Source organism: Schistocerca serialis, chromosome 8, assembly GCF_023864345.2.
Source record: "Schistocerca serialis cubense isolate TAMUIC-IGC-003099 chromosome 8, iqSchSeri2.2, whole genome shotgun sequence".
NCBI classification, from domain to species: Eukaryota; Metazoa; Arthropoda; class Insecta; order Orthoptera; family Acrididae; genus Schistocerca; species Schistocerca serialis.
Window position 1 is genome coordinate 324,452,304 of NC_064645.1, and position 27,349 is coordinate 324,479,652.

At 37.4% G+C, this 27,349-nt stretch overlaps 1 protein-coding gene across 1 annotated transcript in view; it reads left to right on the forward strand.

Moving 5' to 3' along the window:
* The window catches only part of LOC126416180 (ATP-dependent RNA helicase Ddx1), a 75,900-nt gene extending 50,504 nt beyond the window's left edge, over positions 1-25,396 (forward strand). Inside the window, exons 7-14 of the mRNA XM_050083760.1 lie at positions 3,401-3,538; positions 3,665-3,904; positions 4,020-4,206; positions 4,291-4,431; positions 6,757-6,927; positions 7,021-7,238; positions 8,444-8,564; positions 24,940-25,396. Of these exons, the coding sequence (XP_049939717.1) occupies positions 3,401-3,538; positions 3,665-3,904; positions 4,020-4,206; positions 4,291-4,431; positions 6,757-6,927; positions 7,021-7,238; positions 8,444-8,564; positions 24,940-25,064 (1,341 nt within the window). The 3' untranslated portion in view covers positions 25,065-25,396. The remainder of the gene's footprint in view (positions 1-3,400; positions 3,539-3,664; positions 3,905-4,019; positions 4,207-4,290; positions 4,432-6,756; positions 6,928-7,020; positions 7,239-8,443; positions 8,565-24,939) is intronic.
* The last annotated feature ends 1,953 nt before the right edge of the window (positions 25,397-27,349 follow it).

A 27,349-nucleotide genomic window follows, 5' to 3' on the forward strand; every position in this document is an offset into this window, starting at 1 on the left:
TACCCCACCCACCGTATTCACCAGACTTGGCCTCTTCCGACTACCATTTGTTTTCATCAATGGGACACGCATTCGCTGAGGAACACTTCGATTCCTATGAAGAAGTCGAAAATTGAGTGTCTGATTGGTTTGCTTCAAAAGAGAAACATTTCTGTTGGCATGGTGTCCACAAATTGCCAGAAAGGCTGTCAAAATGTATAGAAAGCAATGGTCAGTACTTTGAATAAAATGCTTTTACTTTTCAATTCAAAATTAGTGTTTCATTTTCACAAAAAAAAAAAAAAAAAAAAGAAAGAAAAAGAAAAAACGCTCATTTCATACCGGTACACCTGGTAAATACATAGTGTGCTGAAAATTTTCTGATACTTTACACACGAAAAAATTGCCTACTCCAATTGTACTAACTACTGACACAGTAACCAGGTAATTTACAGTGCAGTTCTCATAAATTTTTAATTGGGATTTTGAGTAAATAATTTGTTAAAAGTGATTTTTTAAAATTGTTTAAATATATATTTACAAAATACAGGTAGCTGGAGCAGAGGAGATATTGTTAACCTTTTTAGTGGTGTCCACTTCACAGGTGCACAATTTTTTATTTCCCTTGCCACAGTTGGTGGCCGTATTGTGGTGCACTTTCTCTAAGTATCCTCCAGATCTTCATACTTATGATGGCCAGTTGCGTCACTGCCCATGATACAGATTGTCTGTACAACTGGCTTGCTCTTAGCCTCACAGGTGTTGTGACACCATTTGTGTAAGTTTTTCAGACAAGAGTTTTGCAATTTTCTTCTCCATCTTATTGTTCTATCATCTGCGAGTGTGTTGGGGAGTTAATTTGATCATAGAATAAATTGCAGGTACAAAAACAGGGTTGTTCCTAGTAAGTGTAGTGCTACCGTACATATAATTTCATATGTTATATTGCACAATGGAGACTTCATGACGAGCCTCCGGTGGCATCATCCCTCAAGATATTGGCAGACTGTATAGGGCTCTGTTTGGTGAGAGACTTTGGAGGATGATAACCAAGTTGGTGATCCTCCTGATGCCAACACTGAACACAAAATTGAAGTACGTGCTGAAAATTCAGAATCTGAACCAAACTGTGAAGAAACAGATGACACTGAAGAGCCCAGTGATGATTTGTAATACAGGTCTAAACAACTGAGGACCAAGGGGGTCATTGGCTTAATCCAGTGGAATAAAAGTTCCCTACCTAACAGGAGGAAACTTGGTAAGCAAAAGCTACTTGCTCACTTTCCTTGGGTGGAAGGTGAAGATAGGCATGGGAAAACCAATGCTGAAACATGGCTTCTGCTTTTCGATGACTCAGTTCTGAACTCAGTCATTACATGGATGAACCAATACAGTGACGAACTGAGAACACCTTTCATCCGTCCTAGGAATGCTATGTACACAAATCTGGTTGAAATTAAAGCTTTTATTGCTTTGTTATACCTCGATGGTGTTTGTCACATATCGCGCCTAAATTTGGAAGAGCTGTGGGATACCGAAGGAGATGGTGTGGAGCCATTTAAGCTCACCATGTTGTTGAGGAAATTTTTTTTTTTTTTAGGAGATGCTTTTGATTTGGCAACAGCAACACACAAGCAAAAGAGAGGAAAATGACCAACTGTCTTCCTCCAATAATAAAATGTTTGAAATATTTGTTGCTAACTGCCAAGAATATTACTCCATTGGAGAAAATTTTACTCTCAATGAAAAGTTCAAAGCTTTTCATGAGCATTGGGTATTCATCGTTACATCACATCCAAGCCAGCAAAGTATGGCATATAGATATTTGCCCTTGTTGATGCAGAAATGTACTACACCTGCAAGATGGATATACATGCTGGTAAGAAACCGGAGTTGGAGCATCGTGTCAGTAATCACACTTCTGTCATCCACAGTATGGTAACACAAGTAGTCAATAAACCAATCTGTTGGCTGTTGATGACTGGTTCAGTGATGACCCCCAGATGAAAGAACTGGCAGGTAAAAGAATATCAGTCATTGCCACCTTGAAGAAGAAAAAAATGACAAATTCCAGTTGAGTTCAAAAATGTGTAAAGGGGCAGAAAATATTCCAGCCTTTCTTGTTTCAGGGGAGAGGTAATGATGGTTTCAAGTCTGCACTTGGCGATATGATTGAGGACACAACTGGGCCCATGAAAAAACCCGAAATTATCACATTTCACAATCAAATGAAAGGGGGCATTGACATGGTTGATAAATTGTGTGCTACCTTTTATGGATACACACAGATGGCAATGAACAATGGCTTTTTATACCCTCCCCCCATCCCCCTCTCCCCTACCTCAATGTGGCTGGTATAAACATTAAGGTTATACACACAAGAATCCACTTTGACTCTGGCAGCCAGACGGTCCCCTTGTGCCCCCCCCCCCCCCCCCCCCCCCCCCCCCCCCTCTGGTCGAGGAAGGTTTGTCCGCCTCTGGATGACCCAAAAAGAGGCACCACTGATGGAAGATTAATAGTTACAGCAGTTATATGTGGTAATATAACATGTAAAATAACATTGTGTACATTTCTAAATAAAAAAAAATCATGTTGAAGATTAGAAAAATCTTAAACTTAGGAATTTTCTTGTTAAATTTGTAATTCATAAAAAATCTATAACTGTATTTGTCAACCAAGTTTTAACATATTGAGAAAGAACTTAAAGCAAAACATCTGTCAAGCCTCTGGCACTTTTGGTTCATTAGTTATATTTTCTTTTAGTTCTCCACTGTACTAAGAGTTACTTACAAAATGCCTGTTTTTACAGGTCTCTACCATTTTGTAAAAAATCAAGAGAAAATGACAATATTTTATTTTGTAACAAGTGTGGTATAGAAGTCTAATATATATTTTTTCTAGAGAATCTTGTGATGTTAAATTGACATACACTGTATGAATTGACATGAAAATGCCCAATAGGTGTTACTGTATTTGTAACATATTGTTATGATTATGAACGCCAGTTTTAAGTGTGATAATTTGAGGCTAAAGGATTTCTTTCCTTTTCACACTTTTTATCACTTCTGATATTATAAGAACATACAAAATATCTTATGGATAATGGTAGACAGCTGTTAAAAGTTTGGTTTTTCTTAAGCATTTTTTTTATTTTTTATAGTTTGCTAGTTGTGTGAATGAGTTGTTGTGTAGGGAGCTGTAACATTGTCTGTAAACAAACATAAGTATATCCTTATTTCATAACAGAGAACATGTGAGAAAGAAATGCATGCTTTACACCACAAGTAATCCTTACACAGTAAGCTCCTATCCTACTCAGATGAAAGTTCTGTACCAGGATTGAGGACTAAATTTAAGAACATGTTCATCTCCTTGAGTGTTTCCTGAACATGTTTTAAAAAGAAGCTTTTATTTACAGCCATCTCGTGAATTAGCTGAACAAACATATAACCAGATAATTAAGTTCAAAAAGTACTTGGAGAATCCAAAAGTACGTGAACTGTTGGTGATTGGTGGTGTCAATGTTAAGGATCAAATTGCAGCACTGATGGCAGGAGTAAGTTCATCATACAATTAAGTGTAATCTGTGAACATGCTGTACACTCATTTTTGAAACGAAAATACATTTTGCTATATGAATGAGTGTAGCAAATCCATTCTTAATATTTTAATATCACAACAGGTTGACATAGTTGTGGGAACACCAGGCCGCTTGGAGGATCTGATATCTGCTGGTCATCTCTCTCTCACTCAGTGCAGATTTTTTGTTTTGGATGAAGCTGATGGTCTTCTCAAACAGGGCTACACTGAACTCATCGACAGATTACATCGTCAGATCCCAAAAATTACATCTGATGGCCGAAGACTGCAGATGATTGTCTGTTCAGCTACTCTACATGCTTTTGAAGTGAAAAAAATGGCAGTAAGTTTCATTTATGTGTTTGACACTAATAAGAAAAATGGGTTTGATGGTTTTCAAATTGTGAAAAATATCTGGTTCCAAGAGATAAGGAAAAACTAATGTAATGTTTACATAGGAACGTCTCATGCATTTTCCCACATGGGTTGACTTGAAAGGTGAAGATGCTGTTCCTGAAACCGTACACCATGTTGTGGTAATGGTAGACCCCCAGAAGGACTCAAATTGGCACAATCTACGTCGCCATATTCAAACTGATGGTGTCCATGCGAGAGACAATGTTCGGCCAGGAAATAACACTGCAGGTTAAATTATAGCATAAATTCATCTTTAACACTCATCAGTTTTCTCTTAATGAGCATGCACTTATTTAAACTTTTTTGTTTTAGAAACACTTTCTGAAGCCGTCAAGATGCTGAAAGGTGAATACTGTATGCGTGCAATCAATGAACACAAAATGGATCGGGCAATAATATTTTGTAGAACAAAGCTGGACTGTGACAACCTGGAGAAATACATGAACCAATTGGGTGAGTTTTGACTTAAGTAATAGCTAAAACGATGATGTGACAGAGATACGTCAATAAAAGAATGCAGTGTGTTATTGCCTTTAAAATATTAGCAGTTTATACATTCACACTCGAGCATTTGTTTGTTTGTGAAATTGTTATAGTTTGGAGCATTCTTTCTTTGGCCAACAATATCACATTTCAAAGATGAGATGAATAGTTCATTATTGGCATTTTGTTTATTGAGACATACTTCATTTTTTGATAAAAGCTATCTATTTGTCACAGAAGGATTCTTTCCATCAAGGAGCAACTTATTTTCAGAATTTTATCCCATAACCTTAGCTCTGCCAGTTTTTTGTGCACATGAAAAATGTTGGAAATCCATGCTGGCATTATGGGACTCACCTTCATATTATCATTACAGCCAGTTACATATAATGGGTATTTCCCCAAAAAACAGAAATTGCTAGCAGTAGTGTCTATTTGTAGTAACAGAAAAGTGTGAGTAACATCTAGTTACAAAATTAGGTAAAGTATGCTAGAACACAAACCAATTTATCTGATAAGTGGCTGTTAGCAACTTGTCAATTTTACTTGCATGGTGACTTATCTATAGACTGTCATTTTTAATCATAAAACTAGAGTTCAACAAGAAAAACTATACTTACGAAAACATCAGTTCCCTTTGGTCTCACCATCCTTCCCTAGGTCTCTTCTGAAGAAAAGACAGCCACACACAACCTGAAAACAGATCCAGACTTCACCATTCTCCCTGAAGACAAAGGCTCCACCTCTGCTGTGATGAGTCACACTGATTGACATAAGGCCTCTGCCAGGGGCCTGCCTACAAGCTTGGTCAAAGTGATCCCATCCTGGAAAACCAACATAACCTCTAATCCCTGCTGAAATCCATAGGCCTTCCCAGAAGCACCCACCTGAGTCAATCTCCCTCCTCACCCCAACATCACCCCATACACCCATCTTTTACGTGCTCCTCAAAAATGCACAGCCCAACAATCCTGGACACAACATTGTAGATGGCTATTACACTCCCACTGAAAGAATTTCCACTCTTGTTGACCACCGTTGCCACTCCTTTACCTCGTGGATCCCTACTCATCACTGTTGATGTCACCTCCCTATACACAAACTCTGAACCCAACACCTCATTTTTATACACATTATCAACTGTATCCTGACCCACAACTACTTTTCCTTCAAAAGGAAGTTTCACAAATAAATATGCGCCACAGCCAAGAATGTGTGCATTGCACCATTCTATGTCAACTTGTTTACGGGCCATCTAGAGGAAACCTTCCTAGCTTCCCAAGACTCCCAGCCTCTAGTCTGGTTTAGTCTCATTGATGGTATTTTCATGATCTGGACTCATGGCCAAGACATCCTATCCACATTCCTTCACAACCTCAACACCTTTTCTCCTTTCTGCTTCACTTGGTCCTGTTCTACTGAGTGCACCAATGGATGTTGACCTCCATCTCGTTGATGGCTCCATTCCCACCTCTGTCCACATTAAACGCACTAACAGTACCTGCACTGAGACAGCTGCCATCCCTTCTACACCAAAAAGTCTCTCCCTTACAGCCTAGCTGCTGTTGACAACAAATCTGCAGTGATGAGAATTTACTTGCCCAGTTTACTGAAGGCTGCACAAAGATCTTCACAGACAGCTAATACCCCTCAAATCTAGTCCAGAAACAATTTCCTGTGCCATATCCTCACACAACCCCAATCCTCCCACCACTTGCAAGAATCTGCCACAAAGATGCGCCCTCTTGTCACCAACTATCACCCTGGACTGAAACAGCTGAACCATATACTTTGCCAGTGTTTTCTCTCTCATCCTGCCCTGAAATGAGGAACGTCCTACCCAAGATCATGCCCACCCCTCCCAAACTAGCATTCTGTCACCCACCTATCCTACATAATATCCTGGTGCATCCCTACACTACACTCACTCCCAACCCCTTGTCACAGGGGTTCCTTCCTCATCCTTCCATAATCGAATGAGACTGATGACCTTGCTGTTTGGTCTCTTACCCCGAATCAATCCAATCCAGTGCCAAATGTTGGGAAAGGTGGGACTGGCCGCCAGTGCAGTTTAACAATTTAAAGGCATTTCTAAAGCTGCTATCATGATAAAATTCACACACAACATAGATTAAACTGTGTAGATCAAGAAAATAATATTTTTGAAAAATAGATTTTTTGGATCAAAATCCATTACATCCCCCCTTAAACAAGATCGTCCTTCTTCCTTGTATCTGACAGTCTGATTTCAGCTTAATGAATGTGAACTTCACATAACCTCTGTATATGTTGTAGGTGGTGGTCCTCACAACCGGGGCAATCCATATTCTTGTGTTTGTCTACATGGAGACCGTAAACCTGCAGAGAGAAAGAGCAACCTTGAAAAATTCAAACGCCAAGAAGTGAAGTTTCTTATTTGTACAGATGTAGCAGCAAGAGGTTTAGATATTTCTGGACTACCATTTAGTAAGTACTGATTTTTTTATTACAATTTGTTAAATTATCATTGGATTTCCTTCATGAAAAACTAATTTTATACAAATGTTTTTGTATGACCAGTGATCAATGTCACATTGCCCGATGAAAAGTCCAATTATGTACATCGCATCGGTAGAGTTGGACGAGCGGAAAGGATGGGTCTAGCAATTTCACTTGTGTCATCTGTGCCAGAAAAAGTGTGGTATCATGGCGAATGGTGTCCTAGTCGAGGGCGGAATTGTCACAACACTAGATTGACTGATGAAGGAGGCTGCTGCATTTGGTACAATGAACCACAGGTATTCTAAACACATTTTTTGCAGAATGTGTATTGTAATAAACAATTGTAATGTACCACTGTTTGAAAAGCTCACAGAAATGCAACTTGATATGGAAGTGAAAGGCAGATGATAAATTTCACCAAGTTTACTACTGTAAAATGTTTCATTACACACATTTTGAGTGTTTTCCGAAAGTGAAAAGATTAGCAGAAGTTGGAGGAGAAAGACAATTATTTTTTTCTATAGGATTGTTTATGATCAAAACTGCTAGCATTGTTTTGTATGCATGTGACTGTGTCACCATGCTAATTCTTGTCAGTATTTACATTCCTTGGGAAACGAAACTGCTGGTGAAAGTTATTTAAAAGTAACAGTGTAGTTTTTTCCTTATAGTTCTTTGGTATTGGCTTATGTGTGCTTCCAAATTGTTGGTATAGTTATTCTTATGATTTTCTGATAATATTGTATGGCAATAAAAACATTTTATTTTTTTTAAAAGTTTGATAGGCACTGTTAAGTTGTTAAAGAGTTCTATATATTTTGCAGATAATAAGTTTCCAGATGCTTACATCCAGATATGTCCCTGCCCTGCACAGAAGCCCCACATCTTTAAATTGGAGTAACGTTTTGTTAATGCCCCTGCAAAACAAGGCTTTGTATTTGGAAAGGAAGATAATGAAAATAATGTTGTGGAGTAGGAGTCCTATTGCACTATGTGTTTCCTTTCTGGAATATACAGGCTTAAAATTGGACAAACAAAAAGTAAAAGCTAATTCTGAATGTTTCCATTGTACTGATTTTTAGTATATTCTATATAGTTTTATCAGTAGGAAGAGACAAGTTTTCTTCTAAAAACTTGCTAAAACCCACAAAGAGAAAGAAAGGGTGGCTAGTTCTTAATTTTAGAAGGTGTAACTCCTCGAAACAGTTGAGGTAGGAAATTACATTGCTTGCTTTTCGAACCATATATTCCACCTGCAGAGAGAGGAGGGTTTTTTTGGAGGTGTTGGAGGGGGGAGGGGGGTGAATGGAGGGAACAAACATTTGGCTCCAGAAAATAAAAATAGGAGTAGTATTTTGAGTTAAAGAATTTCTGTCTATAGTACTGAAAGTTGCACCTCCTTCGGGTAATTTTGGTTAACCTGTCAATCTCTATAATTTAAAATTTTTTCCCCAGTTGAATTTGTCACTTAATACGTATTTATTAATTAATCTATTTACAGTACTTGGCAGACATAGAAGACCATCTGAATGTGACTATCCAGCAAGTTGAACCCGATTTAAAAGTTCCTGTTGATGAATTTGATGGGAAGGTTGTTTATGGTCAGAAGAGGCAGAATGTTGGTGAGTGTGGAGATTAAAATCTACACAATACAAACTTTAATGTTCTAAGAAGCTTTTATAGATATTGAGTATTTCTCAGGTAAAAATGCTTTTTACAGTTGTAATTTATGGCCTACAACAACATGTTTAGTTTCCAAGATAGGGCACATTAAATATTTGAATGAATTTCAAAATAAAAAATAAATAAATATGGTGGATGAAATAAGTGTTACAGTAGCCACATAAAAACAAGACTGAAAACACTGCTAAGCTTTTGGACAAGTCCTCCTCCAGAGGTAACACAGTGCGCAAAGATGCTCTGTGTGTGTGTGTGTGTGTGTGTGTGTGTGTGTGTGTGTGTGTGTGTGTGTGTGTTTTAGCAAGGCTGTAAGTCTTCAATGTGCCAATACTTCTACTTTTCTTTTTGTCACTTTTTTTTTTTGTTTCTTGTCTACTAAGAAGGGTCATTTTATTTTTTTACTAATTTCAATAATAATCAAATTATCCTCAGACACAGAAATCATTACCATAGAACCTTTGGCCATAAAAAATTATCTCGTTAAAAAAACTTAGTCACTATATTGTCAAAAAAAAACAACTACTTTCAGTGCACGTACCCCAAGTACATAAGTTTAAATAAGAAAGAAATAACAGAAAAATTAAGAATATTGAGTTTTAACAGCTGGACAGAACTGTCAGAAAAATGAAAGAACTGATAAAGTTGGGGCAACCACTAAGAAAAATGTATGAGAAATGGAAATACCATATTTACCCGAGTATAAGATGACCCTGAACATGAGACGACCCCCCTTTTTTAAGTCTCCTCGAATTTTTTTGCAAATTCTGAAAAATCAAAATTACCAAGTTTTATTAATGTAAGGGATCTGTCTAGAAATTTAACATTAAACCTATTCTAAATTTATGCCAATTGTCTGTGTTTTGATAATAACAGAAAAAATAAAATAAACAAAAAGAAATTGTTACCTTAATTTCTATCAGTGCCCTTTTTGTTTACTTAGCCTGTCATCTGTGGTATCACTATTTTTAGTCATTATCATCGTCCTAATGGGACAGCTGTGAAAGTTGTATCTCCGTTGTCGTAAATATGTGGCTGTTTCTTTCGAATATGGGAGATTTCTGAAGTTGATGTAACTGCGGGACCCGAGAACATAGCCTTTTTTTCTGAACACACAGTGGATTTCACCTCTACGCTGATGTGGCATTCCTTCTTAGCATTAGAAGTACGTGTTTCTGTAGTATCACATGTCAGTACCATCCCACAGGTGTCGAAGTTGGCAGTGGAATTAATAGTTTCCGCCAGACGCCAGTAGTGGTCGTGTGGGATCCTGCGGATCCAATGGAGCACACCTGCTGACCCACACCTCCAGCGACTCGGTATCACGAGTGCCCTCTGCGCCGCAATATAGGATGGCCGGCAGCGCTAGACATCCCACGGTCCCTATCTAGACGTTGCGGGCTTTCACAATAACTACGCACCCTCCGACTCAGAGTTTCATTATCAAGAGTTTTGGTGGTTTTGTTGTCTAGGGCTGGGATACGTAGTTGCCACATTACAGGACAAATACTGCTGAGTCTACAGTATACGATAAGAATACACACATGAATCGAATTATCGAAGGTTTCTATCACTCGGCAATTGTGAAATATGAATCTAACATATGAATTTATAAATTAAAGATTTCAATTAAATAAAATCTTGCAGTACTATCTTAACAGCTTTAAATTATGAGTACGATAGTAGAAGTACTTTTGAGAATGCGGTATATTTCTGCAAAACACTTATTGGTGTCGATGGTCCAGCAATTAAATAAAATATAAGTTGAATAACAGGGAAACAATAGAGTTGTGCAGCACACAATTAGTTATGAACAACACAGCTCGCTTGATATTCGCTTCTAAACGCACACTACATCTTCACTGTAGAAGCCACGGAAATCTCACAAGTGCACAAGTCGGCACTCCAAAGTATTTCTATCTGCCGCGACCACATGCAAACTGCTCCACTGTCCAAGTCTTTCCACCGACTGTGCATCCATCGCGCTATACTGTCCGCGTCCAGCACTCACTCCCGTGTCCTCTCCGGAAACGATGCTCCTCCCCCAACCTCCATACATCTCTCTTAGTAATGAGTGCTGTGATTGGCTACAACGCTTGTGCCATGTCTTCATGCCAACGCACCCACACAAAAATAATGAAACATTCGAAATACTGGATTTACATTTAAATACTTGAAATTAAATAAATATTCCTACAGCTGGACCATAAACACACTCTAACACACATTATTAAATACATAAACAATTAAATAAACATATATCAAAAGAAAAGAAGCAAATTGTAGGCCAGGAGCCTAATGTCTCTGTGCTTTCTAAAACGCAGTAAATAATTGACCAGTTTCTTCATGAATAGCATATATCGGATATTAACAAAGACATAGATGAATCAATATATTTATAAGCATGCTGCTACCGTTTTTTCGTGTAACTGTGGAGTACTTATGGCCTGATGCGATTGTTAGTAATCGGCCACTTTGACCTCCAATAACTCATGTACTACTCAAGTTACATGCCTGTAATTCATACTAATTTAGGTTTACACCAATAGCTTTCTAAAGACATAGCAATCGACAAAATCAGATGAAGCGTTAAGATTTTGGAAATTCGTTGCTGGGTGTTACTTGTATAATTTAGTCAGATACTTAATTTAAAACTAATAAAGATATTTTGAAAATCTGGTTACACCATCAGAATCATCGTGCAAATAGTAGTATTATACATGTCTCTATTTGAGGTACCATATCATATTTCATCTGGCTACTATTAATTTCTATACGAACTGTGAAATGTCTGCCATGATGGTTTCACAAAGTCCACCATCTTTGGCGCTTTCGGCATACAAATCTCTTTCTTTGACACAGCGTCACTAAGGAATTCCCAGCCACGTGCTCGGCCTGGACCATGCGCTGGGACTACCCCTCTCATCCGGCTAATGTTCGGCAGCACATGTTTGCTGCCAGGCCTTGGCTTTGATGGGCGTCCTGTGCGGCTGCCCAACCTCCAAACATATAATATTTCCAGGGCACCACAACTCGCCTGTTACCTCACAACATCAGTGTCTTTTGTAGACATTTATGCTACTGTTGAGTATGTGTCCAGTTTTGAAGTTAGTTCAGTACCAAGTGCAAATGCATTCAAGCAAATTGCAGTTCAAATATGGTAAATATAAATAAAAAGTCAAAGTATTCAGTATACATTCCCAAGGTAGGCTGGAGGACAAAATTTCTGCCTGCTCAATACTTCCTCTCTGCACTCATTGTAATTCTCAGCCAAGCTGAGTCACTGTCTCCCTCCAACTTTCGTAGTGTTGCGCTCGAGCAACAATGAAACATGGACAACAATATCTTCTAGGGTGCACATCATATGTCCAAACAGAAAGATCACAGTCACTATGCAGTCCAATTATCGATCTGTCACTCGTCCTGCGATCAAGTAACATCTGTCCATACTATCTCCACAGCAGGTCTTTAATTTACTCTCATGACAATAGTTTAATATGATTTATTTCATTTGTTATACACTTCATTCTGGATTAATTTTTCTGCTCATTTTATCTGAATGTCATCATCTTGTTCTAAAACTGATTAAAAGCTGGTAATTATTTTCCCCAGTGTTCCAAAATATATAGCAATCGAATTTGTCATTTGCAAGCCACTTGCTAAATTGTTAATTTTTCATAACCAAATAAAACATTGACTTCAGTTCAGAATGAAGTAATGGTATTTCAAGGACAAGATTTTCACCTTTGAAAGTTGCCTTCACTTAAAAACCAACATAAGTCTACGTATACAGTAGAGGACATTTATCGCAGTACAAATACAACAAAAGTTTGTTAGTTTACAGAATTAAATGTTGTTTTCTCCTGTGTTTCAGAAAATTTTCAGGTTTTAAGCAGAGCATTATAGTGTTGTAGTTGCTAGCTTACAGTTTCTCACATATCCCTTGCACTAACGCTGCGAATCAAATATTACGTGATTGTTTCAGCAAGTTCGAAATTGTATCAAGCACTTCGGCATATGGAAAATCTTGAGCCTATCAAATGCAAGTATTGTTTGATGTGCCCTACCCTTCAAGATTGTTAAAAATAAATTTGTACGAAACCTCAATAGCCAAAGCTTCATATGTAAATGTGAGACATTTCCTAGATTCATACGTTAAATAATGTATAAACATTGACCTTGGCAACAATAGTTAAATCTGCGAATGTAAGACAACCCTGTATTTTTCGAATGTCAAATCTGGAAAAAGCCTGTCTTATAATAGAGTAAATATCATAATTCAACAAGGTACAGAAGACCTCTTGGAAAATAATCCATAGAGAGAAAAAAACAGGTTACAGAAACATGTCCAAGGAGATAGAAAAGAACTTCAACAAAAACACCACACACAATTTTTACTGAATATTCAGAGAAAATATGACAGGGCATCAACCACCGGGCTAATGCTTCAAAAAACAAGACAGAGCACTGGAGACAAAGATGAGAAAAAACTGTGAAATATTAGCACGGTAGTCTGACGTACCCAAAATCATTGAAAAATAATAAAGGACCTGGAGAAGACTGATTGGTTTTAGGAATTTGGAAATTAAATCATGAAAAAATCACACCCAAAGTACATAGAATCATTGGAAACATGTGGAAAATAGAAAAGTTAGCAGGAGAATTGAATTCGGTCCTAATACATCCCTTCCACAAGATAGGAGACAAAATGCCGTAATAAGTGCAGAGGAATTTCACTAATAGCTGTCACTAACAAAATTTTATACGAAGCCTTGTTAAATTGGCTAGAGCCTCAGATAGATTCACAGGTAGGAGAACACCAAGGAGGCTTCAAGAAGGGGTCGTCATGCAGTGAACAGATCTGGTGTAGATAAACACTCCTCCACACACTGGAAGAAGTGAATGGACAAGAAGGCCAGAAAGCTAATTCAGGAAACATTAACAAATACATCATCTGAAGTGAAGTTCACGAGAGGCGTCTCGGAACCATTCGAAATAGAGACATATGTAAGAGACAGAGATGACCTGTCACCCATTGTATTTAACTCGGTCTTAGAGAAAATAATCAGGACATGTGACAAAGGAGTCAATGGGGTAAAGATGGGGAGAGACAATGATAGAACCATCAGCATAAAATGTCTGGTTTTTGCTGATGCTCCATCAGTGCCAAATTAAGACACTACTGTAGTCTTATCAGAGGCCTTATATGCCTCAGAAACAGCAATAATCAAGGAAATAATGAATATCAAGGAGACAATAACGAGGGGGAAAATACTGAGAAAGATCTATGGGCTGTTTCAGAAAGGGGTCTTCTAGAGAGACTGTACAAATAGACAGACTGTTATAAGCATCAGGAAAAAGAAGGGCATAAAGTGCTAGACACATACATAGGATGAACAAAGGCAAACTGACCAAGAAGTTTTCTTTAATATAATAATGACCAACGCAGTGAAGTCCAACTGGGTAAAGAAAATTTTGGAAACCCTCAAAAAATTAAATATCTCCCCACAAGACATGAAAGGCAGGTAAAACACAGAGAAAACTCTGAAAAGGTAATGTTGAGCAAATTGTGACATTACTGCTGGGAATGTGAGTAAATATAATTACTTAAAACTGCTAACCATTAATGCTCACTTTGACATCTCATTGAGTTGTCTCATCAGAAATAAATAATAAAAAACTTCCCTCCACCAGGTACAGAACACGATGTGCTTGTACCGAAAATTTAAACTGAAACTATAAGAATTAAAGTGCCAATAAAGTTCTTTGGTGATGTAAACTCACTGGGAGAATTTAACACTCAACTTTTAGATCTTCGTATCTGCTTTGCTGCTAATGTCCTGTTGTCCGTAATACTGTGTTATAAGAAAATGTAACAATCTTGCCACACTGTGGAAATCATCAAAGACTACATCTTCACACTCTGAAAGCGACAGTGATGTTGCACATCAATTTATACTTATAGTAGCAATTAGTAGTGTTGTTTAAGACTCACATTTACAAAATTACAATAGAAAATTAATACACAGAGATGAACTGCGGGCAGTGTAATTTAGGTACATTATTTCCTGATGAGTATGTATAGGTAGTTGGTGAAATGAACAATTTAGAAGTTTGTAACAAGGTAATGTGTGGAAATTAACAATGCTAATTACATTTGATTAATTTATTAGCAAAATATAACTTGTCATTTTCCTAATATAAATTGGAGTTAAAAATTAATTCATTTAATAGAAGCCATACATTCAAAAAGATTGCTAGAACTTAAGATCAGTACATGTTTATAGTTGTAATAAATGACTGTGAAACCTTTCTTTAATTACAAAGTTGCAAGTATTTTACCTTGCTTGACCTATTAGACTGCAGACTTTGATGAAATAATGCATACAATGTGAACAGGTTATGAAGCAAATATGAATTCTAGTGAACATTGGTAGTTACCAGGTTTTCACCAGAGAACATACATGGCTCTGAATGGGTCCTCTATAAATTACATTCAATAAAAAATTTAACAAGACATCCGTACCAGCATTTTTACTCTTCAGTAATTTCCATAACCAAAGCCCCCCTGGTTGATACATGTATGCTTTGTCCTTTAAAATACCATTGAGCAATACTGCCCTGAAATCAGATAGTCTTATAAGCCAGTCATGTTGAATTTCAACACTAAACAGGGCTCTCACTGTCTCAAATCTTGCCTATATACAGCCCTGTAGAGCTAAATGTGTCAGCAAAACAATCAGTATACCCTGTTGCCACCAACTGAACCTTAGATTAAACCACTTCATTGTTTGCATTTAATTTTGTAGCAAAAACCACCAATTTTGCGTTACATTATTTGTTTTAGTTTAAACTAGTTCTCATGTTTTTTTTCTTTAGAGCATCATTTCTTCCTCCAGTCTTCCGTTTCCTGACTACACCTCATGTTTATGATTCCTTGGTGCCTCACAAGAGAGTGTCATTCATGGTTGATGGGCAGAATTTTAACAGTAACATAATGGCTTCTTTAAACCTTTCCATTCAGGTAAATTGTAGCTTCCTTTTTCTTCATTTCTTGCTTCCATATTGCTCTCAACTCGTTCCTCAGCGTCACACAAATGGTTGCTAATCCTTTTGTCATTTACAGCCACATCTCGGTTCATACAATCCCATTGACAGTCCTCTGCAAAAGACAGTTTTGTCGACATTTTATTATCAATACACCTTTTTTGAGGAAAATAAACATAGTATCCACAATCATCATAGCCAACAATCACATATTGTTTGGAAAATATACTGTCAAACTTCTTAAATTCTTCTGTGGGAATGCAAGCATTGCATCCCATTCTAAATATCATCAGATCATTGAAATAACCTTCTTTATTGAAACATTTCAAGTAGAGTTTTAATTTTCGTGGGACCAGTTTGATTGAGTGTATGTTGTAGCCAAAATTGCCTTACCTCACAATGATTTTCATAGGTATGTGACAGAGCAGAGCCAAGAATGTGCTATCTCACAAAGAATTCAATTTTCCCACGCAGCAACTCTATTCTGTTGAGGAGCGTATGATGCAGTAATTGAATGTTTCAGTCCAATTGAATCAGCAAACTTACTTACTTCTTTATTACAGAACTACTCGCCTCCGTTTGTACATAATTCTTTAAGAGTAACACCAGCCTGAGTCATCCTCATTTTCATGAATAGTGATTCATCAATTCCATGTGTTGCAAAAGGAATGTCACTCTGAAACTGGAAAAATCATCCTTAGAAACAATAAAGTATCGATGACCCTCCAAATGATTTTCTTCCTTTGGTCTGCAAACACCTGCATGAACTAATTCTTCAGTTCAGTGGGATTCTGCACTCTTCCACCAAACGCCAGCCAATAATGTTTACAGTAGACGCATCTCTCTCAAAATCTGTCTCTGTACCGTAATGCTTCAAAAGCTATCACATACAGCATTTATGTTGATAACACTTTCTTTCATGCCGTCTCTGCAAAATATCATCAGTTTCAGCGACAATACAAGACTTTCTTTGATGAAAAACTTTCACAGCTTAACAATAAAGCTTGTTTTCACCGGTGGATGTAGCAACAGCAGTTGCAATATGGTTTTTGAAAAATATTCACAATTTGCCATCTTCAGTTACCTTATTTATTTAATTTTGTACAGATTTCTTAATAGAAGATCAGTTACAGATCCATATTGGCAAAATCTAACATTTTCAAAATATCACTGTTCATTTCTGTCCATTGAATCAACATCAGCACATAAATCAATACATGTGTACATCAATTCAAGCTGTACCAAATGCTCAATGTGTACACCTTTCTTGGCACTATCCAGCTTCATTGGAATTTTGGATGGTTCATGCGTAGTGTACAAATCATGTGATGTGTCGCACCACTGTCAATGTACCACTTGCCATAGATCAAGCAGAGGTAGGTGTAGACAGGACACAACAAACTTTCAATAGGAAATTGAAAAAGAATGTAAGAAAGTCATCGAAAAGGAAGAAAGTTTTGTTGTTAGGCAGTTCTCATGCCAGAGGTGTAGGCCAACTTCTGCAGGAGGAATTAGGACCAGAATACCAGGTCACAAATTTTTTCAAACCAAGTGCTAGTCTGGATCAGGTGACAGAGGATTTAGGTTCACTCTGTAAAGGATTTACCAGGGAGGACACCGTGGTTATTGTGGGAGGGCCAGGGAACAGCATCAACAGAGATCCTGGGTACAGTATAGAGTGTGACCTGGTAAAGATTGCGTCGGCATTGAGACACACCAATGTTGAATTTGTATCTGTCCTGAGACGCCATGACCGGCCTCATTTGAACTCTTCTGTTGGGAGAGTTAATTTGGAGTTGGAACGACTGCTTGGGTCGGGTGCGGGGGCTCATATTGGTGTGGTTCCTGTTGATTATCTCAGTAGGTGGGACTATACCAGGCACGGCCTACATCTCAACAGGAAAGGGAAGGGAAACTGGCTGGGGTAATAGCAGGAAATTTAAGGGGGGGGAGGCACTGCCATGAATGGTAAAATACCAGTGGTTACAGGTGTTGGAGCAGCACCTTTTTTGGGATAGGTAAGACAGAAAGATGTCAAGTTCTACGAGAGGTCAGGATTGAAACAAATCTTCAGTTTAGGAAAGAAATTAAACAGCACAATTCTAGCACATTGGATCACCAATCACAGCTATCAATTATAAATTTTCACCAATCACCAGAAATTTTATCTCCACCAAGTTGTATCTCAGTCCTAGGTAATTGCATTGATGAATTAAAATCACCCAACCCAGTTGACATAAGCTGCCTCTCTGAACACCATGTGACCACTGGTATAGGAACTAGGCCTAAGCACAATGAGAAACTCAGACAGGAGAGTACTGCAAATGTTAGAATAAGGAAAGGTTCTCATAAAAGTATAATTAAAAATAATGTAAGTATATTTCATCAAAATATTGGGAGTTTAAAGAATAAAGTAGATGAGCTTCTGGTTTGTTTAGAAGATTTAGAAGCTGAGAATGAAATAGATATACTATGCCTGTCTGAGCATCACATTGTTACTGATATGGATAAGGTAAATGTAAGTGGTTATAAGCTCTCTGCACATGTAATGAGAGAAAATATGGAGAAAGGAGGAGTTGCCATATATGTCAAAAGTTATCATTGTGCAAAAAGTATAGAAACAAAAAAGTTTTGTGTAGAGAAACATATATAAGCATGTGCCTGTGAGCTTAAATTAAATAAAGGCACATTTATAATTGTAACTGTATATAGGTCCCCATCAGGAAATTTTCATCTATTTCTGAAAAATTTGGACTCCTTGTTGTGCTATCTGTCAGACAGGGGGAAGCAAATTATTATTTGTGGGGACTTCAATGTAGATTCTCTGAAAGAGGGTAATAGGAAAAATGACCTTGAAGTATTACTCGGTTCTTTCAATTTGACACCCGTTATTGATTTTCCTACTCGGGTGGTAAAGGATAGCAGCTCACTGATAGATAACTTCTTTATAGACCAAGATAAGTTTAACCAGATAAATGCTCAGCCTGTTGAGAATGGTCTTTCTGATTATGGTGCACAGCTAGTTACAATATATGACATAGCTCCATTCAGCAATGCTAAACAGTCCTCCAAAGTAGTACGTTCAGTCAACGATTTAACAATTGCAAATTTCAGGGAAAGCCTACAGCAGTTAGACTGGGATGAGGTGTACCGTGAATCTGATGCCAATTTAAAATATAATTTATTTCATGACATTTTTGTAAATGCATTTGAAAACTGCTTCCCCAAGAAAATAGTTAAATATACTCGTAAGAAACCTTGTAACAAACCATGGCTTACTAAGGGTATAAAAATATCTTGTAACCGGAAAAGGGAAATGTATCTGACAGCAAGAAAGAGTAGTGACCCAGAAACTATCAAAAATTATAAAAACTACTGTGTTATATTAAGAAAAGTTATTAAAAAATCCAGGAGTATGTGTATCATGTCTGAAATCAGCAACTCTGATAATAAAATTAAAACAATTTGGAATATTATTAAAAGAGAAACAGGTCAACCAAGAGAACAGGAAGACAGTATTACCATCAAATTGAATGAAAACTTTACGAACAAAAAGTCAGAAGTTGAAAATATTTTTAATAATCATTTTCTAAATGTTGTGGATATAGTAGGATCCAGGTGTTCATTAGAAGATGCTAGGCTGTTAATGGAAGAGGCCATACCTATGCAATTTGATACAATTGAAATCTCACCCACTTCTCCCTCTGAAATTAGGAAAATAATAAACTTGCTTAAAAGCAAAAACTCACATGGAATTGATGGCATTTCCAGCAAAATACTAAAAGCTTGTTCTCAACAGATAAGTAAGATTCTCAGCCACCTGTGTAATAGCTCTCTGGAACAGGGAATTTTCCCTGATAGACTGAAATATGCTATTGTTATACCTTTGCATAAAAAGGGGGATAGATCTGATGTCAACAATTACCGTCCAATCTCCCTTCTAACAGCTTTATCCAAAATTTTTGAGAAAGTAATGTATTCAAGAGTAGCTTCACATATCTGTAAAAATGAAGTACTAACAAAATGTCAGTTTGGTTTCCAGAAAGATTTTTCAACAGAAAATGCCATATATGCTTTCACCAGTCAAATTTTGAATGATCTGAATAACCGAACACCACCCATTGGGATTTTTTGTGATCTCTCAAAGGCTTTTGATTGTGTAAATCATGAAATTCTGCTAGACAAGCTCAAGTATTGTGGCATGAGTGGGACAGTGCACAAATGGTTTAATTCGTACCTAACTGGAAGAGTGCAGAAAGTTGAAATAAGTAGTTCTCGTAACATGCAAAGATCAGCACATTCCTCAAACTGGGGAACTATCAAGAATGGGGTTCCACAAGGTCAGTCTTGGGTCCTTTGTTGTTCTTATTATATATTAATGACTTGCCATTCTATATTCATGAAGAGGCAAAGTTAGTTCTCTTTGCTGATGATACAAGTATAGTAATCACACCTGAGAAACAAGAATTAACTGATGAAATTGTCAATACTGTCTTTCAGAAAATTACTAAGTGGTTCCTTGTAAACGGACTCTCACTGAATTTTGATAAGACACAGTACATACAGTTCCGTACAGTGAATGGTATGACGCCATTAATAAATATAGACCTTAACCAGAAGCATATAGCTAAGGTAGAATATTCCAAATTTTTAGGTATGTCCATTGATGAGAAATTAAATTGGAAGAAACACATTGATGATCTGCTGAAACGTTTGAGTTCAGCTACTTATGCAATAAGGGTCATTGCAAATTTTGGTGATAAACATCTTAGTAAATTAGCTTACTACGCCTATTTTCACTCATTGCTTTCATATGGCATCATATATTTTGGGGTAATTCATCACTGAGTATTAAAGTATTTATTGCACAAAAGCGTGTAATCAGAATAATAGCTGGAGTCCACCCAAGATCATCCTGCAGACATTTATTTAAGGATCTAGGGATATTAACAGTAGCTTCTCAGTATATATACTCTCTTATGAAATTTGTTATTAACAACCAAACCCAATTCAAAAGTAATAGCAGTGTGCATAACTACAATACTAGGAGAAAGGACGATCTTCACTATTCAAGATTAAATCTAACTTAGGCACAGAAAGGGGTGAATTATACTGGCACTAAAGTCTTTGGTCACTTACCAAATAGTATCAAAAGTCTGACAGATAACCAACAAGTATTTAAGAAGAAATTAAAAGAATTTCTGAATGACAACTCCTTCTACTCCATAGAGGAATTTTTAGATATAAATTAAGAAAAAAAAGGAAAAAAAAAACAAAAATATTAAAAAAATAAAAAATAATAAAAAGAAAAATAAAAAAAGAAAAACAAAAACACAAAAAATAAAGTTGTTATATTAACTTAAGTATGTTGTTAAATTAACCTAATTATGTCATGTATTGGAAAATTCGACTCGTTCCACATCATTACGAAATATCGTATTCATGATCCATGGAGCTAGTATTAATCTAATCTAATCTAATCTAATCTAATCAGTTTGTTCATATCTATAGAAAAATTCTCTCACAACAGCAACATTTTGGAGAACAAGCTCAAGCACGAGCACAGCTCTGGCCACATCACTGTTTTCAAAAGGCTACACCCGAATATAGCTAGGGCCACAATTTTGTCAACACACAAATCACCCATCACTCGAAAACTGGATCCATGTCATATAAGAACAACGTACGGACATCTCACTACCTGCCCCTTGACAGGTGCTGCCTTTTGTTGTCAGTTTCTACAATTATCTTCAATGAAGTATTAGTCAACGTAACAGCGAATGGCCAAGTGACTGACATAATTTCATTCATTTACTTGTTAGGTTTCACAGTGACTGTAATTCTGTTCTAAATACAAGGGGTATTCGGTAACTTCAGATTGTCCGTGAAATGGAAACCACTATAAAACTCAATTTTTTTCTATTCACAACAGTTAGCTACAACTTCTAGCTATTATCTACAAAATCACCACTCCGACTTAGGTTGTACCAACTTCCCAATGCACTTGTCATAGACAGCAGCTGCCAGTGCTTTCCGCCAATTCTCTATGCTGGTCTACAGCTCATTGTCAATCCCAAAATATTCTCTTCATAGCCAGCGGCTGATGTGAGCAGAGATGAAATTCAGAAGGAGCAAATTATGGGCTGTATTTTGCGTGATCAAACACTTCCTGTTGAGAATGTTGCAGGAGCATCTTCGTTGCGCCTGCAGGATGTGATTGAGAATGGTTTTGGAGAAGGAAATGCATGATAGTTGTGTTAAGTGGGCTGCATAGCTTCAGATTAAGTTTCTCACCAGGCCCTCGTACTTGGCAGGAGAGCCTATTTTCTAGGCATCTTTACGTGCTCATTGTGTACTCAGAACTCTAAAGAGCGACATGACACTATCGACAGTTGTACTAGAGACACTGCCCAACACATCTGTGCAAAGCTGCACTGGATTTTTCACAGTGGTTTCTATTTCATGACTGATCAGGAAGTACTTTCCGAATAACCCTTTTATTTCACATTTGTTTAGTGAGCAAGAAAGTTTGTAAATTCAAAAGGAAAAAATTCTTCAGTAACTTATCTTGCACCTATGTGGTAGGATAATTATACTTTTTATCATAATCATTTTAAAATTTGTGATGTATAAAAGAACTAGAGCAAATATGAAAAATAAATCTGGAAACTTTGTCCTTTTTTAGTATGTTTTACTCTTCCAAATATGTCAATTACACATGTGCCAGTAACACTTTAAATAATGGCATAAATGGCCAGTATTCTTGGCCTGATATTCCTTTATGTGACCAGTCTTCAAAGCGTTAAAACTCCCTTCTCAATTTTTTAACCTCTTGCTGTTGTTAAACAAGTTGGTAACATAGATCAGTTTTTTATTTTGTCTGTGCTAGTACAGGGTGGCGCAGATGGATCGGGTGGTTTTGAAGTGGACTGTACGTCTGGAGGGGGGGAGCCAGGTGTTCGGCGACTTCGTCCAGTGGTGGGGGGGGACGGGAAGTTTCAGTTGCAGGCTGGCAGTCAGTCGCGATGGCTACGTGGTCCATTGAGCATCGTGTTTTCGCAGTGGAAGAGTTCATACGCAATAACGAGTCAATTGTTGCTGTGACGCGTGCCTTTCGCCGGCGTTTCAACATCCCACCTCGCGGTAGTGTTCCTAAGCGAGATACGATATTGAGTTGGGTGCATAATTTCCGCACTACTGGTTCATGTGCTCCAAAATGGACGCCTAGACCGCCAACAATAACAACGCCTGAGAACGTGGAGCGTGTGAGACGCGATGTCACTGCGAGCCCACGTCGATCAACGAGACGTCGTGCTCAAGCTCTTGGAATGTCACGTCAGAGCCTTCAAAGGATTCTTAACGAAGAACTGAAATTCCACCCCTATAAAATCCTGTTGGTACAGAAGATTCTCCCAACAGACCATCTTCAAAGGCTTCAGTTTAGCCAACAGATGTTGGAGTTATTGGAAGATGTAAACCTGATTATCATGATGTCTGACGAGGTTCACTTTCACATTAACGGATACGTAAACAAGCAAAATTGCCGTTACTGGGCCGACACTAACCCAAGAGATCTACACCAACGGCCTCTCCATAGTGACAAAGTGACGGTTTGGTGTGGGGTTTCTAAGGTAGGGATAATTGGTCCTTACTTTTTTGAAAATGAAAGGGAGCAGGCGGTTACTGTTAATTCGCAGCGTTATGTGAACATGATTGAAGATTTTCTTCTCCCACAACTTGAAGAGAACAATTACGACATGGGCAATATGTGGTTCCAACAAGACGGGGCAACTGCACATACCGCTAGGATATCAATGCAAGCTGTACGCGCTCTGTTCCCTGGCCGTTTGATTTCCCGTAATGGAGATGTCCATTGGCCCCCTCGCTCGCCGGACCTCACGGTATGTGACTTTTTCTTATGGGGCTATTTAAAAGCAAGGGTCTACATGAACAAACCCCGGACCATTCAGGAGTTGAAGGCAGCAATTCACACCGAAATCACATCAATTCCTGGTGATGTGCTTGAGCGGGCAATGCGGAACGTTAAGGACCGACTCCAAGAATGCGTCGCTCGAGAAGGAGGGCATTTGATGGATGTAATTTTTAAAAACTAACATTACTATTTTTTTGTTAATAAACTTCCATTGTAACTACACGTTTTGCACTTTATTTCAATCCAATACCTTTACAATTGACAGTTTGACAAGTATTTTAAAACCACCCGATCCATCTGCGCCACCCTGTACATTCATTTGATTTATGGTCTTACATTTTAAACAAACTGAACGTGTTTCATACTGTTTTGATAAGTGCCCTACTTTGCCAAATGAAAACCATTTTCTCTCTTCATTCTTTTATAATGAAATGTCTTTGTTATATCTGCTTTAAATGAAGCTTGATCACATCTTATTGCTATTTGTTATACTTTACTTTTGACATCATTGTTCTAGCAACACTTTCATCAACATAATGTTAAACGAAGGTCATCATTGTTGATTGGATTGTCTAACGAAGTTAACTTTGTTTCATCAAATGTGATTAGATGGCCTCATATACCACCAGATGCTTCCCACATATTGTTGAGAACTTTGTGTTCAATCAGATCAATGTTTCAGCTGAGCAAACTTAATAAATCTTCTCCAGCTTGTCTTAAATACTTTTGGTAGTCTTGCAGTTCGCAACATGAAGTAAAGGCTTGGTGTCAAGCAGTAGAATTAGCTATTTCCTTGCTTTGGCATCAGCCTTCATCCATTTAGCAAGATTACTTGTGTAATTTTGCCTGTTTCCTGCTGTCTTGATGAGCTACCCATTTACAACATCAAAGATTTCGTCACACTGTAAAGTAGTTCTCATTAAGATTCTCTAGGTTCCCCAATTTTCTTCTCCAGTTAGTGTTCAATTCACTGCCTTTTGTCACCCATTGTGTCATCTCTTGCAGTTATTGTCAAAATTGGCTACCACTGTCACACTTCATATAAACTTTACCACTGACTCTTTTACGATGTTGATCAAACATTAAATGCCAATTTAAAATAAAGCATCTATTTAAAATATCACAAAATTACAACAATCCTAAAAGAATATGCCAAAATGAGAATCACTATCATTCTGATGTGAACTCGAGAAGTTTCTGTAGTTGTGCAAGTGACAAACTTCAAAGATAAATAATTCTTTCACAGATTGACTGACATAATTATTTCATTGGTTTAATTTTAGAGCCTTCTTATCTTAACATTGTTTTCTTTATTTAACAGATATGTTTCACTTTTACAGGTTCATCATATGAGAATCACGTAGCACAAATGGCACCTTCTGTGAAGGAGCTAGCACAGCTGGAAAGCAAGGCACAGCTCATATATCTTAAACGACAATACATAAAGGAGGGCCGTGCTTGGTAACTTGACATCTAATAAATGTTCAAAAAGATGCCACATTAATTCAGAATGACTGTGTAGGTCCTTTACAGTGGAGCAGCTTACAACATGAAGTAGCTGCAGTGTATCTCGTAATATTAATTTCTGTAAACATCTTATTTATAGCTGTGTTTCTGAGATTGTCAGTCTTGAATTAGACTTTCAGAATTGACTGGACAAGGAAATTCAAGTTTATGGCAGTGGTAACATTCTGATGATTCACTACAGATGAGACTTAACTTGATTGCTGTTCTCCAATAACAAAAATAAAATAAATGTAAAAATTTGCTCATTAAATATTTGTATGTTGAACTCAATTTAATTGCCTTTGGAAGCTTGTGATATTACTGATGTTGCTTGATTAAATCTATAGTGTTTTGAATTGTGAGAAAAGAATTGTGAGCAAATCACACCTCTGTGCTATCTTACATGCATTAGTATACCCTCAAAGTAATAATACTAATTGTTTACTCTTCATGAACTGACTGACAGGAGTAGCTGTTTAGATAGAAGTTGGATGACAGTGTGTGACTGTGGACTGATATTAAGTTGGTTCCGAATGCTACCGACGATAGCTTTCAACACATTGTGTATTGTAGACACATTGTTCCTATGTTAGTTGACCTGTGATTTTCATCATGACAATGGACATCTACATCCCAGCATTTAAAATTAATAATATAGTCTCATTTATGAGTATACAGATGCACTGAGCACAGTGTTGTCTACTAGCTAAGGCTAACAAGGTTGGCTGCACCAAGAAAACAGTTGGTACAAACGAAGACATTCGACTTCTATCAAAACAGCTACATCAACGAACCACCACACAGACAGTCTTGAAGTGAGCAATTACCAAGGAAGAATTGTATTTTTTGTCACACTGAATCACATTTGTATTATTTGTTCATGGAGTTTGCTGTGATATCATCATTTATTTCTTAATGCAGCGGCATCTTCTGCATCAGGCTTTCTGAAACCTTCATGTTCTTATACAGAGAATGAAATCTCTTATCGAGGGGACATCAAAGTTACTGTGCTGCTGCTGCTACTTAATCATCAAAATTTTCATTGTTTTTGTTAAATCGGCAAACAGTTTGGAAGATTTGATAATACATCTTATGTAAAATTCTGTTTGATCAGCTGAGGATTCTGTGAACCCAAAGCATACTTCAGACTGCCATTACTGTCCTCCACTTTTAAATAATAGTAAATATAAATATACTAGATTGAACCAAAGGATGTGGTCTGTAAAAAGAAAGACACAGTTCTTTTTTGCAACCATAATGACCTTTTATTATCAGTTAACGAGCATGCCACTCAAAAAAGAAAACACACACACACACACACACAATCTCTCTCTCTCTCTCTCTCTCTCTCTCTCTGCAACCACATGTTCGCGGAAATCTCTGTGTACTACTGTATTCTGTCAACTACGCTGCACCTTAATTTGAAGCAATTAAAAAAAAAGTCTCCCTCCTCCTCTTCCTCCTCCTCCTCCTCTTCGTCGTCATAGTTGTCCTCTTCATACACAAGATGGTCTTCACTGCCACCGAGAGCATTACTTACGCTGCACTTCTTGAAAGATTTGACAGTAATGTCTTCTCTCACTCTAGACTGCAACAGTTTTATCCACTCACGCACTTGATTGTAGGTCATTTGAAAGCTCTCTTCGGTGTGAATTCATGTTGGGTTTCATCTGTCGTCCATTTGTTAGATTTGTCTCTCATATGCACTTTAAATGGTTTGTTTATCAAGACATCAAGAGATGACAATCGTGAACTAAGTCCCTGAAATAACAGCATGCTCTATATTTCCCAGTCTCAATTTCTCTTTCACAGAATTTTTCAAATGACTACTGAACTGATCCAGCACAAGAAGAGAACTCTTCTTCAATACAGCACTTTGCTTCTCTCCCCCTCTATGTTAATCCTAATTTCATACCAGCCTCATCCATCCCACTCTAGTCATGTAAGTGACCACCACCTGGTGGTTTTTCAGAAGCTTTTGGCATTGCTTTGCACTTGAAAATCATCATTGGATTAAGTTTAGTACTATGAGCACAAATGAGCGTTAGCGCGCACTGCCACGATTGCGTAAGCCGGCCGCAAAGCGAGGTCAACAAGGTCAAGCGATAACGATATATAAAAACAAACTGTTGCATCCTTGAGCCCCCGGTTCTAGATGTACTCTTTGAAATAAAGTTAAAACTACAGATCAGTTTAGACAAAAAATTTATTTATGAAAATACAAAGTACAGTCACCAACGAACT